The sequence below is a fragment of the Amblyraja radiata genome, chromosome 14 (assembly GCF_010909765.2).
Source record: "Amblyraja radiata isolate CabotCenter1 chromosome 14, sAmbRad1.1.pri, whole genome shotgun sequence".
NCBI classification, from domain to species: Eukaryota; Metazoa; Chordata; class Chondrichthyes; order Rajiformes; family Rajidae; genus Amblyraja; species Amblyraja radiata.
The window spans coordinates 19,596,452-19,610,414 of record NC_045969.1 but is presented as its reverse complement, the minus strand read 5'-3'; the positions used below and the strand labels follow the sequence as shown (position 1 = coordinate 19,610,414).

The following is a 13,963-nucleotide window of genomic DNA, read 5'->3' as shown; positions in this document are numbered from 1 at the left end:
TTTGTGCAGTTTATACTCTACTTTCATGTGAATGTTAAATAGCAATGATCCTCCCAAGGAATACAGCAATAATACCACACCGAGGCCTGTATGTGTGATGTTAGAACAGACTGTGCCCAGGCATGTTCATGTCAAGTACTAAATCACAGTTGTCACCTACCTGTATTGTTTCCTGTAATATTCTCGCTGGGAGTGGTGGTAGACTCCACATCTGCAAACAGATTGAAGATTTTAGTATTAGCTCCTAATGTGTGAACTCCATTGTTACCATTTTTTAAATTATAGAGAAAAACTCTATTTATATCATATTATGTGAAGGCAGAAGGCATTTGTTTAATTTGAATCATGTTCGATACAGACATTGTGGGCCGAAGGGCCTGTTTCTGTGCTGTACTGTTTTATGCCCCGTGTCAATCCTTTTCTGTTTGGGAGGAATAATTTAATTATACAAATTATATTCTTTTTTTTTTTTTTTTTTAATTTATTTATTAGTAGACATATTATAAAATGTAGTTACATATTATAGTAAAAAAACTTTTCATATACATCAGTCATACATTATTAAAATTTTCCATTATCAATTACTTCTGCTTCTAGTGTTTTTATTTTTTATAGAAAGAGGGAAAAAGAAAGGGTAGAAAGTTACAAATAAAAAAGAAAGCAAAAAAAAACACAACAGAAAAACAAGGGAGGTGGAATGGGTTACCTGTAATACATCAATGGAGATAGGTTCGTAGGTTATAAAGTATAGTTTTTCATCTATTCCTGAGTTCAAGTTTCAGCTGGGTCCTCGTGCTTCTAAGTCCTCTAAGTAAAGGGTCTCTGACATTTCCGTAATCCACATTTTAATTGTGGGGGTTGTAGGGCCTTTCCAAAATTTTAATATTAATTTTTTTCCGGTTATTATACTGTAATTGAGGAAATTTCTTTGGTTTGTTGTGAGTGTTAAGCTTTGTTCTGATATTCCAAGTATTATTAATTTTGTGTCTGGGTCCAGTTTTGTATTAATAACTTCTGAAGTTATTTCAAAAATATCAGTCCAGAAATGTTTAAGTTTTATACAGTTTGCAAACGTATGTGTTAAATTAGCCTCTAAATGTAGACATTTATCACAAATAGGAGAGATTTGTGGGAAGATTCTATTTAGTTTTATTTTAGAGAAGTGTAGTCTATGTAAGACCTTGAATTGTATTAAAGTGTGTCTGGCATTTAATGAACATTGATGTATTTGTTGTAAACTTTCGTCCCACATATCTTTCGTGATAGGATGACCTATTTCATTTTCCCATTTGTATCTATATGGTTCGGTCGGTGGTACCTCGTTATTTAGTAGGGTGTTATAAATATAAGCTATTAGTTTTTCAGTATTAGGATGCTTGTTCAGACATTCATCAAGAATTTCTGATTCCCTATTCCTGTAGACTTGTGTATTAGATTTAACATAATCTCTAATTTGTAGATATCTGAAGAAATTATTTGAGTGCAGTCCATAATTCTGTTGTAACTCTTGAAATGAAAGAAAAGTACCTTTCCCATAAAGATGTCCTATATTTTTGATTCCATAATTTTTCCATTGTGTGAAACCTTTGTCCATAAAGTATGATTTGAATAAAGGATTATTTACAATGGGAAGGCAGAGTGGTATATTATTCAATTTTAAATCTTTTTTATTTGTTTCCAAATTCGTATTCCACTATGTATTATGGGGTTTTCTTTATAGGTTTTTTTGTGCAGTTTATACTCTACTTTCATGTGAATGTTAAATAGCAATGATCCTCCCAAGGAATACAGCAATAATACCACACCGAGGCCTGTATGTGTGATGTTAGAACAGACTGTGCCCAGGTATGTTCATGTCAAGTACTAAATCACAGTTGTCACCTACCTGTATTGTTTCCTGTAATATTCTCGCTGGGAGTGGTGGTAGACTCCACATCTGCAAACAGATTGAAGATTTTAGTATTAGCTCCTAATGTGTGAACTCCATTGTTACCATTTTTTAAATTATAGAGAAAAACTCTATTTATATCATATTATGCGAAGGCAGAAGGCATTTGTTTAATTTGAATCATGTTCGATACAGACATTGTGGGCCGAAGGGCCTGTTTCTGTGCTGTACTGTTTTATGCCCCAGTGTCAATCCTTTTCTGTTTGGGAGGAATAATTTAATTATACAAATTATATTCTTTTTTTTTTTCTTTTTTTTATTTATTTATTAGTAGACATATTATAAAATGTAGTTACATATTATAGTAAAAAAACTTTTCATATACATCAGTCATACATTATTAAAATTTTCCATTATCAATTACTTCTGCTTCTAGTGTTTTTATTTTTTATAGAAAGAGGGAAAAAGAAAGGGTAGAAAGTTACAAATAAAAAAGAAAGCAAAAAAAAACACAACAGAAAAACAAGGGAGGTGGAATGGGTTACCTGTAATACATCAATGGAGATAGGTTCGTAGGTTATAAAGTATAGTTTTTCATCTATTCCTGAGTTCAAGTTTCAGCTGGGTCCTCGTGCTTCTAAGTCCTCTAAGTAAAGGGTCTCCGACATTTCCGTAATCCACATTTTAATTGTGGGGGTTGTAGGGCCTTTCCAAAATTTTAATATTAATTTTTTTCCGGTTATTATACTGTAATTGAGGAAATTTCTTTGGTTTGTTGTGAGTGTTAAGCTTTGTTCTGATATTCCAAGTATTATTAATTTTGTGTCTGGGTCCAGTTTTGTATTAATAACTTCTGAAGTTATTTCAAAAATATCAGTCCAGAAATGTTTAAGTTTTATACAGTTTGCAAACGTATGTGTTAAATTAGCCTCTAAATGTAGACATTTATCACAAATAGGAGAGATTTGTGGGAAGATTCTATTTAGTTTTATTTTAGAGAAGTGTAGTCTATGTAAGACCTTGAATTGTATTAAAGTGTGTCTGGCATTTAATGAACATTGATGTATTTGTTGTAAACTTTCGTCCCACATATCTTTCGTGATAGGATGACCTATTTCATTTTCCCATTTGTATCTATATGGTTCGGTCGGTGGTACCTCGTTATTTAGTAGGGTGTTATAAATATAAGCTATTAGTTTTTCAGTATTAGGATGCTTGTTCAGACATTCATCAAGAATTTCTGATTCCCTATTCCTGTAGACTTGTGTATTAGATTTAACATAATCTCTAATTTGTAGATATCTGAAGAAATTATTTGAGTGCAGTCCATAATTCTGTTGTAACTCTTGAAATGAAAGAAAAGTACCTTTCCCATAAAGATGTCCTATATTTTTGATTCCATAATTTTTCCATTGTGTGAAACCTTTGTCCATAAAGTATGATTTGAATAAAGGATTATTTACAATGGGAAGGCAGAGTGGTATATTATTCAATTTTAAATCTTTTTTTATTTGTTTCCAAATTCGTATTCCACTATGTATTATGGGGTTTTCTTTATAGGTTTTTTTGTGCAGTTTATACTCTACTTTCATGTGAATGTTAAATAGCAATGATCCTCCCAAGGAATACAGCAATAATACCACACCGAGGCCTGTATGTGTGATGTTAGAACAGACTGTGCCCAGGTATGTTCATGTCAAGTACTAAATCACAGTTGTCACCTACCTGTATTGTTTCCTGTAATATTCTCGCTGGGAGTGGTTGTAGACTCCACATCTGCAAACAGATTGAAGATTTTAGTATTAGCTCCTAATGTGTGAACTCCATTGTTACCATTTTTTAAATTATAGAGAAAAACTCTATTTATATCATATTATGCGAAGGCAGAAGGCATTTGTTTAATTTGAATCATGTTCGATACAGACATTGTGGGCCGAAGGGCCTGTTTCTGTGCTGTACTGTTTTATGCCCCATGTCAATCCTTTTCTGTTTGGGAGGAATAATTTAATTATACAAATTATATTCTTTTTTTTTTTTTTTTTTAATTTATTTATTAGTAGACATATTATAAAATGTAGTTACATATTATAGTAAAAAAACTTTTCATATACATCAGTCATACATTATTAAAATTTTCCATTATCAATTACTTCTGCTTCTAGTGTTTTTATTTTTTATAGAAAGAGGGAAAAAGAAAGGGTAGAAAGTTACAAATAAAAAAGAAAGCAAAAAAAAACACAACAGAAAAACAAGGGAGGTGGAATGGGTTACCTGTAATACATCAATGGAGATAGGTTCGTAGGTTATAAAGTATAGTTTTTCATCTATTCCTGAGTTCAAGTTTCAGCTGGGTCCTCGTGCTTCTAAGTCCTCTAAGTAAAGGGTCTCCGACATTTCCGTAATCCACATTTTAATTGTGGGGGTTGTAGGGCCTTTCCAAAATTTTAATATTAATTTTTTTCCGGTTATTATACTGTAATTGAGGAAATTTCTTTGGTTTGTTGTGAGTGTTAAGCTTTGTTCTGATATTCCAAGTATTATTAATTTTGTGTCTGGGTCCAGTTTTGTATTAATAACTTCTGAAGTTATTTCAAAAATATCAGTCCAGAAATGTTTAAGTTTTATACAGTTTGCAAACGTATGTGTTAAATTAGCCTCTAAATGTAGACATTTATCACAAATAGGAGAGATTTGTGGGAAGATTCTATTTAGTTTTATTTTAGAGAAGTGTAGTCTATGTAAGACCTTGAATTGTATTAAAGTGTGTCTGGCATTTAATGAACATTGATGTATTTGTTGTAAACTTTCGTCCCACATATCTTTCGTGATAGGATGACCTATTTCATTTTCCCATTTGTATCTATATGGTTCGGTCGGTGGTACCTCGTTATTTAGTAGGGTGTTATAAATATAAGCTATTAGTTTTTCAGTATTAGGATGCTTGTTCAGACATTCATCAAGAATTTCTGATTCCCTATTCCTGTAGACTTGTGTATTAGATTTAACATAATCTCTAATTTGTAGATATCTGAAGAATTTATTTGAGTGCAGTCCATAATTCTGTTGTAACTCTTGAAATGAAAGAAAAGTACCTTTCCCATAAAGATGTCCTATATTTTTGATTCCATAATTTTTCCATTGTGTGAAACCTTTGTCCATAAAGTATGATTTGAATAAAGGATTATTTACAATGGGAAGGCAGAGTGGTATATTATTCAATTTTAAATCTTTTTTTATTTGTTTCCAAATTCGTATTCCACTATGTATTATGGGGTTTTCTTTATAGGTTTTTTTGTGCAGTTTATACTCTACTTTCATGTGAATGTTAAATAGCAATGATCCTCCCAAGGAATACAGCAATAATACCACACCGAGGCCTGTATGTGTGATGTTAGAACAGACTGTGCCCAGGTATGTTCATGTCAAGTACTAAATCACAGTTGTCACCTACCTGTATTGTTTCCTGTAATATTCTCGCTGGGAGTGGTGGTAGACTCCACATCTGCAAACAGATTGAAGATTTTAGTATTAGCTCCTAATGTGTGAACTCCATTGTTACCATTTTTTAAATTATAGAGAAAAACTCTATTTATATCATATTATGCGAAGGCAGAAGGCATTTGTTTAATTTGAATCATGTTCGATACAGACATTGTGGGCCGAAGGGCCTGTTTCTGTGCTGTACTGTTTTATGCCCCGTGTCAATCCTTTTCTGTTTGGGAGGAATAATTTAATTATACAAATTATATTCTCAAGAACCTGATTGAGATAAGGAATAAAAAGTGTGAAGAATTATATTTAAGTGTATATGTTTCACTTTCTCCAGAGAGCCATCCTTTTTACCTCCAAATTTTGTGCACAGTTTTGCTACTGTTGCTTAAAATTTTGAAGCAGTTTTCATTTCCATTTACTATTCCTTCTGTCTCTTTTCAAATAACTCTACGTTAAAATACCAAATAAATCTTGTACCTGAAATGGTGGTAGGAGCAAGTGAGCCAACAGTGGTGTGGGAAAGAACGCCAGCTAAAAATAGACAATAGATTAGTTCAGGTATACAGTAACACATATATGATGCATGCATGCATGCATGACATTAAGGTAACACAAATCATGCCGGCCTAACATCATCACTATTATTCTATATAACCAACTATGTTAATCCATAATTATGGCATTTAAATAATTATTTTCATAATATAAATAAAATTCACTTATTTTGCAGTTAAATTGCCATCTTTTATTTGAATTATCTATCAGTTATCTTCTGAAACTTAGCAGGACATATTTGGTGTGAAATCTCTCTGCGACCACTATAAGAAAGCCGTTTCTGGTACCTGTTGTGATCGATGTGGTGGTGTTGGTAGTAACTGAAAGAAAGTAACTGGGATTAGATCAGACATAGGAGAAAACCATTGTCGCAATGCCAATACAACTAGCCAACAACTCCCGAACAAATGGCAAACATTGCTTTTAATTTCACAGTAGTTTCAGCTCATCAAGTTGTTAAGACAAAAATTATGTTTCAACTGTAATTTTCAACTTTTAGCACTATAATGTTACATAATTGATACCACGCATTAAACAATAAGGAAACTTGATACCTGTGGCGTTCATAGAGTCTGTAGAATCAACCGCTGAAAACAGACAGGGAGAGATTGTTACTGTACGCAGTGTCGGTAAACAATAGGATTGGAGCGAGTGAGATATGCTCTCCAGCTCAAACAATTTGCCCTTTATTGGGGACCAAGCAAATACCAAATTGTGTTATTCGTTGCTGAATCCGCAATCTGTCCCATTTCTACTTTCATCAAGTTAACATTTCACAGTCTCGATTCCCAAATAGTCCTTGAGATCTGTAAAAAGTGCAAGTTAGCTGCGTTAAAAGCAGAAGGGAAGCAAGTTCAGGGACAAGAATTCTTGAATGCATGAAGCCAACAAGAACAGAACTCACTTACATTTCTGACAGATGCTGCTACAGACTGAGTGCATTCTAGTGGAGAGACAACATAGGGAACTGCTACCTTCGATAATGCAGAGTTGAGACTGTCGGTGCTTTAAAACCATTACACGGCAGCACAAAAACAACGATAAAGTGTTCCCATTCCATTACAATGTTTCACAAGAGCAGGAACTGTGAGCAGGTGTCCAGTATTATAAAGTGCTTCGGAAGGAACTGCAGATGCTGGTTTACACCAAAGATAGACACAAAATGCTGGAATATCTCAGCAGGACAGGCAGCATCTCTGGAGAGAAGGAATAGGTGACGTTTTGAATCGAGACCCTTCTTCATCTTATAGTTCTTTGCTGTGCACTGTGGTCGGTTCAAATAGAGAGATGATAGTATATTTGACATAACTGAAACTAGTGGACGGTAACATCGGGAGCTCGCAAGTCCCTGGTAGGAGACCGCTTTTCGGAGCTCCCGCAATGGCAACTTCTCCCGCCCGAATCGCGGGGTCAAAACAACCCGGGGCAGGGCCTTACATCGCCCGGCGCAGCTTTAACGGCCGCGAGACTTACCATCGTCCGCCGGGAGCTTTAATATCGGGAGCCTCAGTCGCCTCGGGAGAAGAATAAAGAACAGGGAAGAGACTAGAGAGACAAGACTTGTGCCTTCCATCACAGTGAGGAGGTGTTTGGAGTCTCACTGTGATGGATGTTTATGTAAATTGTGTTAATTGTGTCTTGGTTTCTTTTTTGATGTTATGACTGCAGGAACGAAATTTCGTACGTACATTTATTTGTAAGACAATAAATGGTAGTATTATTATTATTATTATTATTATTATTTTTATTATTTTTATTTTTATTACATCCAAAAAGCTCCATAGAGGTGGGTACCAGAAGAACTGGAGGGGGTGGGGGACAGGGAAATTGATGGCCATGTTATACAGAAACAGTCACAGAAAAATAAGTGGGAGAATGGGATTGATGGGAGCACTCCCACTGACATTAAAGAAGGCATTGACTTGAAGAGCTGAATGAACTTCTTCAGCATTAGGAGGAAATTTGAGAAAACATTGTGAACAAGGACTCGCTGAACCTCTACAACCACAGTGAGGCAGAAGAGAATTGGACAGGTATCTTTTAAATCATGTAGCACCAGAAGCAAGGTACATGATATCACGAGATGTACAACATGGACCAGCAACTGCACACATGAAACTATTCTTGATAGATCAGAGAATTAATTTACAATTAAGTAATCAAGAAACAGTGTCATGTAGGGTCCCGACCCAAAATGTCACCAACGTATACCTGCAGTTCAGTTGCCCTTGAAATTGACAGAACAATACTGTATCAGGAATCCTCAAGTTTTTGTAAACCCACGCCAAGAACTCTGGCAAATATAATCGCATTTTAAGGTTTCAACTGATCTGCATCAAATCTTCCTTTCATTTGTCTACAATAACGAGACTACGATTCCCTCACAGAAACAGCTTAACTATAAACGTCAGGCAAATATTGCACAAGGGCCAGAATGTGTTAATATCAAATGTCTTTCATAGTTTAATCCTTAATCTGCAAGCCGTTTGAAGAATAGTTTCAGAACCTTTTTTTTTTTTAAAAAGAACAGCTGCTTTCAGCATTAATCTGTTAGTCTTTCCAGATCACCAAAAGGTGATATCATGCAGAATGTTTGTGCACAAAGAGTAAAAGATTAAATGGATTAGGATTCAATAATAAGTTTTACCTGCACAAAATCCAACTTATCTTTTAAATAATTTAGTAAGTTATTGTCTTGCTGCAGATTGCAAATGATAATAAATGCCATGAACATACATGTAAATCCTAAAGGGCCTGTCCCACTTACGCAACTTTTTTTGGAGACTGCCGGCACCCGTCAGAGGTCGTTACAGTTCGCCAAAAATGTTCAACATGTTGAAAATCCAGCGGCGACCAGAACAAGGTACGACTTTTTGGGCGACTACTCACGACCATACAAGCTTCACCCCGCGACATGTCGCCAAGGTGTCGCCTGTATGGTCATAAGTAGTCTCCTAGTCACCCAAAGAGTCATAGCGTCTTTCTGGTCGCCGCTGAATTTTCAACATGTTGAAAATTTTCGGCGACCTATGACAGGTGCCGGCAGTCGCCGAAAATGTCGCGTAAGTGGGACAGGCCCTTAACAGATACTTGAGTTTTTTTTACAGCATCTGAAGTTTCTGGTCTCCATCCCTCTAATATTATTTGTCCTTATTCACAGTACCCATGCATTTTATGACCAGCAGAGGGAGACAACAGCACAGTGCATGGCACATCGTTTCCAGTGATATCAGACAGAACAAACTATGAAACAAGACATAAAGTGCTGTAGTAACTGTGAGTCTTGCAGCATCTCTGGAGAACATAGAAAGGCGATGTTTTGGGTCAGAACCCTTCTTCAGACAGATAGCAGGGGGAGCGGGAAGAAGGGTTTTTACAATATGAAATGCAATCATTAGTCTGAATTTCCTGGTCAAACAGACATTTTTATATTATTATAGATTTATCACCCACTTTTTTTTTTTAAAAGGGCAAGCACCAAATTTCAGATTAATTTTTCTGATGAAATGACCACACCTGTTTTTCCCTTAAATCAGATACTGACATTCGTGCAATTTGTGGCCTTGATATATTTTTTAGTGTATTTCTAACATTTGCAGCGTCTGTTTGTTTTCTTCATAGCACTGGTAATATTTATTTAGTGACAGAAACGCATCATCGCTGAGATTCGTTGCCACACCCTCCCTCACGGAAAGTTCAGATACACCAGCTCTGGAGTGTGACAATAACATATGGCAGCGTGTGCCCTGCCAGAAGTACTCAGTAAAACAGTCTGCGTCATGCTTGCATTGATTTGTGCAAGAATATGTTCCTCCATTATCTTACTGATCTAATGTAGTGATCCAGACCATTTTATTGTGCATCTACAATACACTTACAACACACTATGCTGCATTCATGAGGGAAAACTGGTAATTTGGTCTACGGAAGAAAACAAGTCCCCCCACCCACCTGGGCGGCATGGCGGTAGAATTGCTGCTTTACTGCGGCAGGTTCAATCCTGACCTCGGATACTATCTGTATGGAGTTTGTACATTCTCCCTGTGCCCGCGTGGGTTTTCTCCGGGTACTCCTGTTTCATCCCACGTTCCAATGTCGTGCAGGTTTGTAGGTTAATTGTCCTTAGTGTGTCGGATAGAACTAGTTGATGGGCGATTGTTGGTCAGGGCAGATTCGGTGGCCTGAAGGCCCGATCTCCACACTATTTTGAAAATAAACTAAACTAAACCTCTCAACTTATCTCAGGGGCAATATTGTGGTCTTGCTCAAAAACATCTAAGGTTTTCATGCACAGTGAAAACACACTGCATAGCTTCATTGGTAGATCTAGAAAATAACTAGACTAAGTGGGACCCATTGGGTCCCAGCATCACACGGGAGGGCAGGTTCCCCAACGCAATTACAAGCACGAAATTTCGTTCAGACCGTAAGGTCTGAATGACAATAAAGGCATTCAATTCAATTCAATTCAATTCAATATTCCACCTCTCCACCAATTCCAATATTGGTGGGCAGTGGGGGAGGGGGGGGGGGGACTTTCTGGAGTGCTAGTATGGGTGTTGTGGGCTGAAGGACTGGTTTCCAGAGGGCTAGAATGGACATTGAGGGCCAAATGGATTTTGGGCTGGCGGCTCAGTCACTCAAGCCTGTTGTGCTGGCAGCTCACTCACTCACGGCTGGTGGACTGGCAGTTGACACGGCTATTCCTTGAAATTCCATTTCAAGCAGGGTGCAAGGTCACCAAATTCAAGTGCAGCTTCTTACCACTTCAAGCAGGGTGCAAGACCACCAAATTCAAGTGCAGTTTCATACCATTTCAAGCAGGGTGCAAGGCCACTAAAGACAGCGAGTCGTGACGTCTCCCTCCTCCATCTTGCAGAGACTGAGTTTCGCCCACACTTCTGGGTTTTATAGTCCCTCCCACCAGAAGGGGTGTGGCCTTCATGGCATGATTGACAGGAGAGAGAATCTCAACCAATTTTAAACACTAATAACTTTTATTTCACATCAATGGGAAAAATCCTCGGCATCTGATGAGCGGAGGGGGACTCTGAGTAAGATGGCCAAAAAACTCAACCATATGTGGTAGCGTTTTTTCTAAAATCAATATAAAGCGCAAACAGGAAGTGGTCAAGATTAGACTTTTAATTATATAGAAGGCAAGGCAACTTTAATTAGGCAAGGCACCTTTAATTAGGCAAGGCAAATTTAATTAGGTAAGGTAACTTTAATTAGGCTTTAGCATTTCCAAACCAAAGGCAACACAGCTTTAGCATTTCCAAACCAAAGGAAACACAGCTTTAGCATTTCCAAACTATATTTTCAAACCACATTAAGGGCACTGACAGTCAGTAAAACCACTCACAGTCTAGTAGACAGGTGTTCAGTGTTATTCACAGCTCAGACTGAGAGACGTGACCCTCTCGCTTCCCCCATCTTGCAGAGACTGACAGAGGTATTCAACGCTTTCGGGTTTTATAGTCCCTCTGGAAGTGGCTTTGCCTTCAGGAGAGAGAATCTCAACATTTTTATAACACTAATAACTCTTTTATTTTTCATCGATGGGAAAAATCCTCTTGTCCTGCGCAGTGGAGGGGGATTCTGAGTAAGATGGCCAAAAATCACAGCCGTAAGTGGCAGCGTTTTTTCTAAAATCAATATGCAGGACAACAGGAAGTGGTCGAGATCAGGCTTTTAGAAATATAGATATTATTAATTCTGGAAAGTGCCAGTCACACTTTAATCTTTACACACTCTACAAAGCAGCTCACAATCAGCAATGTTTTTCCAGGACAGGTATTTCAGGTTTCACCAGGAAGAAGCTGGTAATATTATTAATGGCTTTGCAGTGATGTGTTCAGCAGCCTTCTCTTTGATCGTCTACGTGATGTCAGGTTGGAATCTGCTGCCTAGCCTTGGCATGCACATTGGAATGCAGATTGCATCACACTTTGGGCTGAAGTTATTTAGCAGGGGAGTTGAGGAGAGCACAGTAATAGCTGTTGTTTGCTGAAGAACTATTGATAGTTTCACCATTATAATAGTGGGGTCCTTCATTTGGTTGCAGAAACAAGGAACCGTTGATGCTGGTTTACCAAGTAAAGACACAAAATGCTGGAGTAACTTAGCCGGTCAGGCAGTATCCCTGGAGAACATGGATAGGTGATGTTTTCGATCAGGATTGATCAGTCTGTAGTTGTCCCAATCCGAATCGTCGCCTACTCGCTGACATACTCCAGCACTTTGTTTCTTTCCCTCATTCTGCTGTTGGGTGGTTTTGTCTTTACATAACATGAAAATTATCCCATTCATTGAAAAAAGCTGATCGCACTAAATTATTTCCCTCTTGTACCAGTTCCAGCAGAAGGCACTCAAGTGATTCTTGAGGGTAGCAAAACACGAATTGCTGGAGAACTCACTAGGTCAGGCAGCATCTGGGGAGGGAATGGACAGATGACGTTTTGGGTTGGGGCCCGTTTTCAATGATTGTCTGTTTATTCCCTCCACAAATGCTGCCTAACTTGTTTGTGTTTAGCTCAAGATTCCTGCAACTGCAGTCGCTTGTGGCTCCAGCTGACCCCCTTCTATAGAGATCAAATGTTAGCACCAACGCCCATGGATGAATAAAAAAAAATTACATTGCTCAACCAGTTCAACCAAGCCTGTCCTCAACAACATCACTGCAAAACCATGCATGTGTAAAAAATGACATGGAGTGGGGAATAACAAAACAAAATAGGCATAGTGTGGATGGATATTTGCCAGTCAACATATCCTCAGTGGACTCTAGAGGTACATTTTAACTCTCTGGCTGAGGGGAAACCAGATAAAGTTTATGTTCAGAGGGAACTTGGTGTACTGGATCAGAAAAGGCAGAGTGTAAAGCGCAAGTAGCTTGGAAGATAAGTGGCATGTTGACCTTTACTGTAAAACAGGAAGAGTACCAAACTAAGGGAGTCAAGCCGAAGTGGTGCAGTGTTTTGATAGTTCTGAGCACAGCTTGGATCTCCACACAATCAAAGATTTACTAACCTCGGAAGTTGGTGTAGAAACAATTCCAAGATGGATTCTTGGCTTGGGGGATCTGTACTGTACAGAGTGATAGTGACAGGGGTATCTCTGAACTAAACTACACTATACTTATTGCAGCTCAGAAGTATGTGAAGCAATCTAACACTGAGACATATTGAATACCAGAAGGCTGCTTCCTATCAGTCTAAAGGCCAATGCTAGAAGGTATTCTCAGGTCAAAGTATCATCTGTTTGAGACTGAAATAAAGTTTTTTTCAAGAGAGAGATAAAAATCTTGGGACGTCTATTAAAGTCTGAGACTGAGAGGTTTCTAGACACAGAGTGGATAAGAGAACGTCGCGAACAGGACAGGCCATGGCATTGAGTAAAGGGGCAGACCCAAGGGTCGTCTGAGACTGAAGCTGTGCCTATTTCTTAAATTATATCTTATTCTTACTCTTTTGAGAGTTGTGTGATACTGGCATTATGAGGCTTGTGCCTCATAACCCCAGTGACCCACATTTCGCCCTGATCTTGGGCGCTGTGTCGGTGTGGAGTTGAGACATAAAAACATAGAAAGAAAATAGGTGCAGGAGTAGGCCTTCGGCCCTTAGAGCCAGCATCACAATTCAATATGATCATGGCTGATCATCCAAAATCAGTACCCTATTGCTGCTTTCTCCCCATATTCCTTGATTCCGTTAGCCCTAAGAACTATATCTAACAGTTCTCCTTGTAACCGTGTCGTATATGCCCCAGTTGCTCCGGTTTCCTCACACATCCAAAACGCACCAAGGTGGTGGGTACCAGAAGAGCTGGAGGGGGTGGGGGACAGGGAAATTGATGGCCATGTTATACAGAACGAGTCACAGAAAAATAAGTGGGAGAATGGTATTGATAGGAGCACTCCCACTGACATTAAAGAGGGCATTGAAGAGATGAATGAACTTCTTCAGCATGAGGAGGAAATTTGGGAAAACATTGTGAGCAAGGAGATTTGGAGAGAAGTTTACTCGC

At 37.9% G+C, this 13,963-nt stretch overlaps 1 protein-coding gene across 8 annotated transcripts in view; it reads right to left on the bottom strand.

Moving 5' to 3' along the window:
• Positions 1–13,963, bottom strand: part of LOC116980466 (mucosal pentraxin-like) — a 63,181-nt gene that overhangs the window by 14,604 nt on the left and 34,614 nt on the right. For 4 of the 8 annotated variants that reach the window (XM_033032721.1, XM_033032720.1, XM_033032722.1 and 1 more), the window contains 4 exons: positions 6,490–6,522; positions 6,223–6,255; positions 5,858–5,911; positions 5,340–5,390 (listed from right to left, as the gene is read on the bottom strand). In XM_033032721.1, coding sequence (XP_032888612.1) covers positions 5,340–5,390; positions 5,858–5,911; positions 6,223–6,255; positions 6,490–6,522 — 171 coding nt within the window. The remainder of the gene's footprint in view (positions 1–5,339; positions 5,391–5,857; positions 5,912–6,222; positions 6,256–6,489; positions 6,523–13,963) is intronic. The other 4 variants (XM_033032723.1, XM_033032726.1, XM_033032724.1 and 1 more) reach the window with 1 other exon arrangement.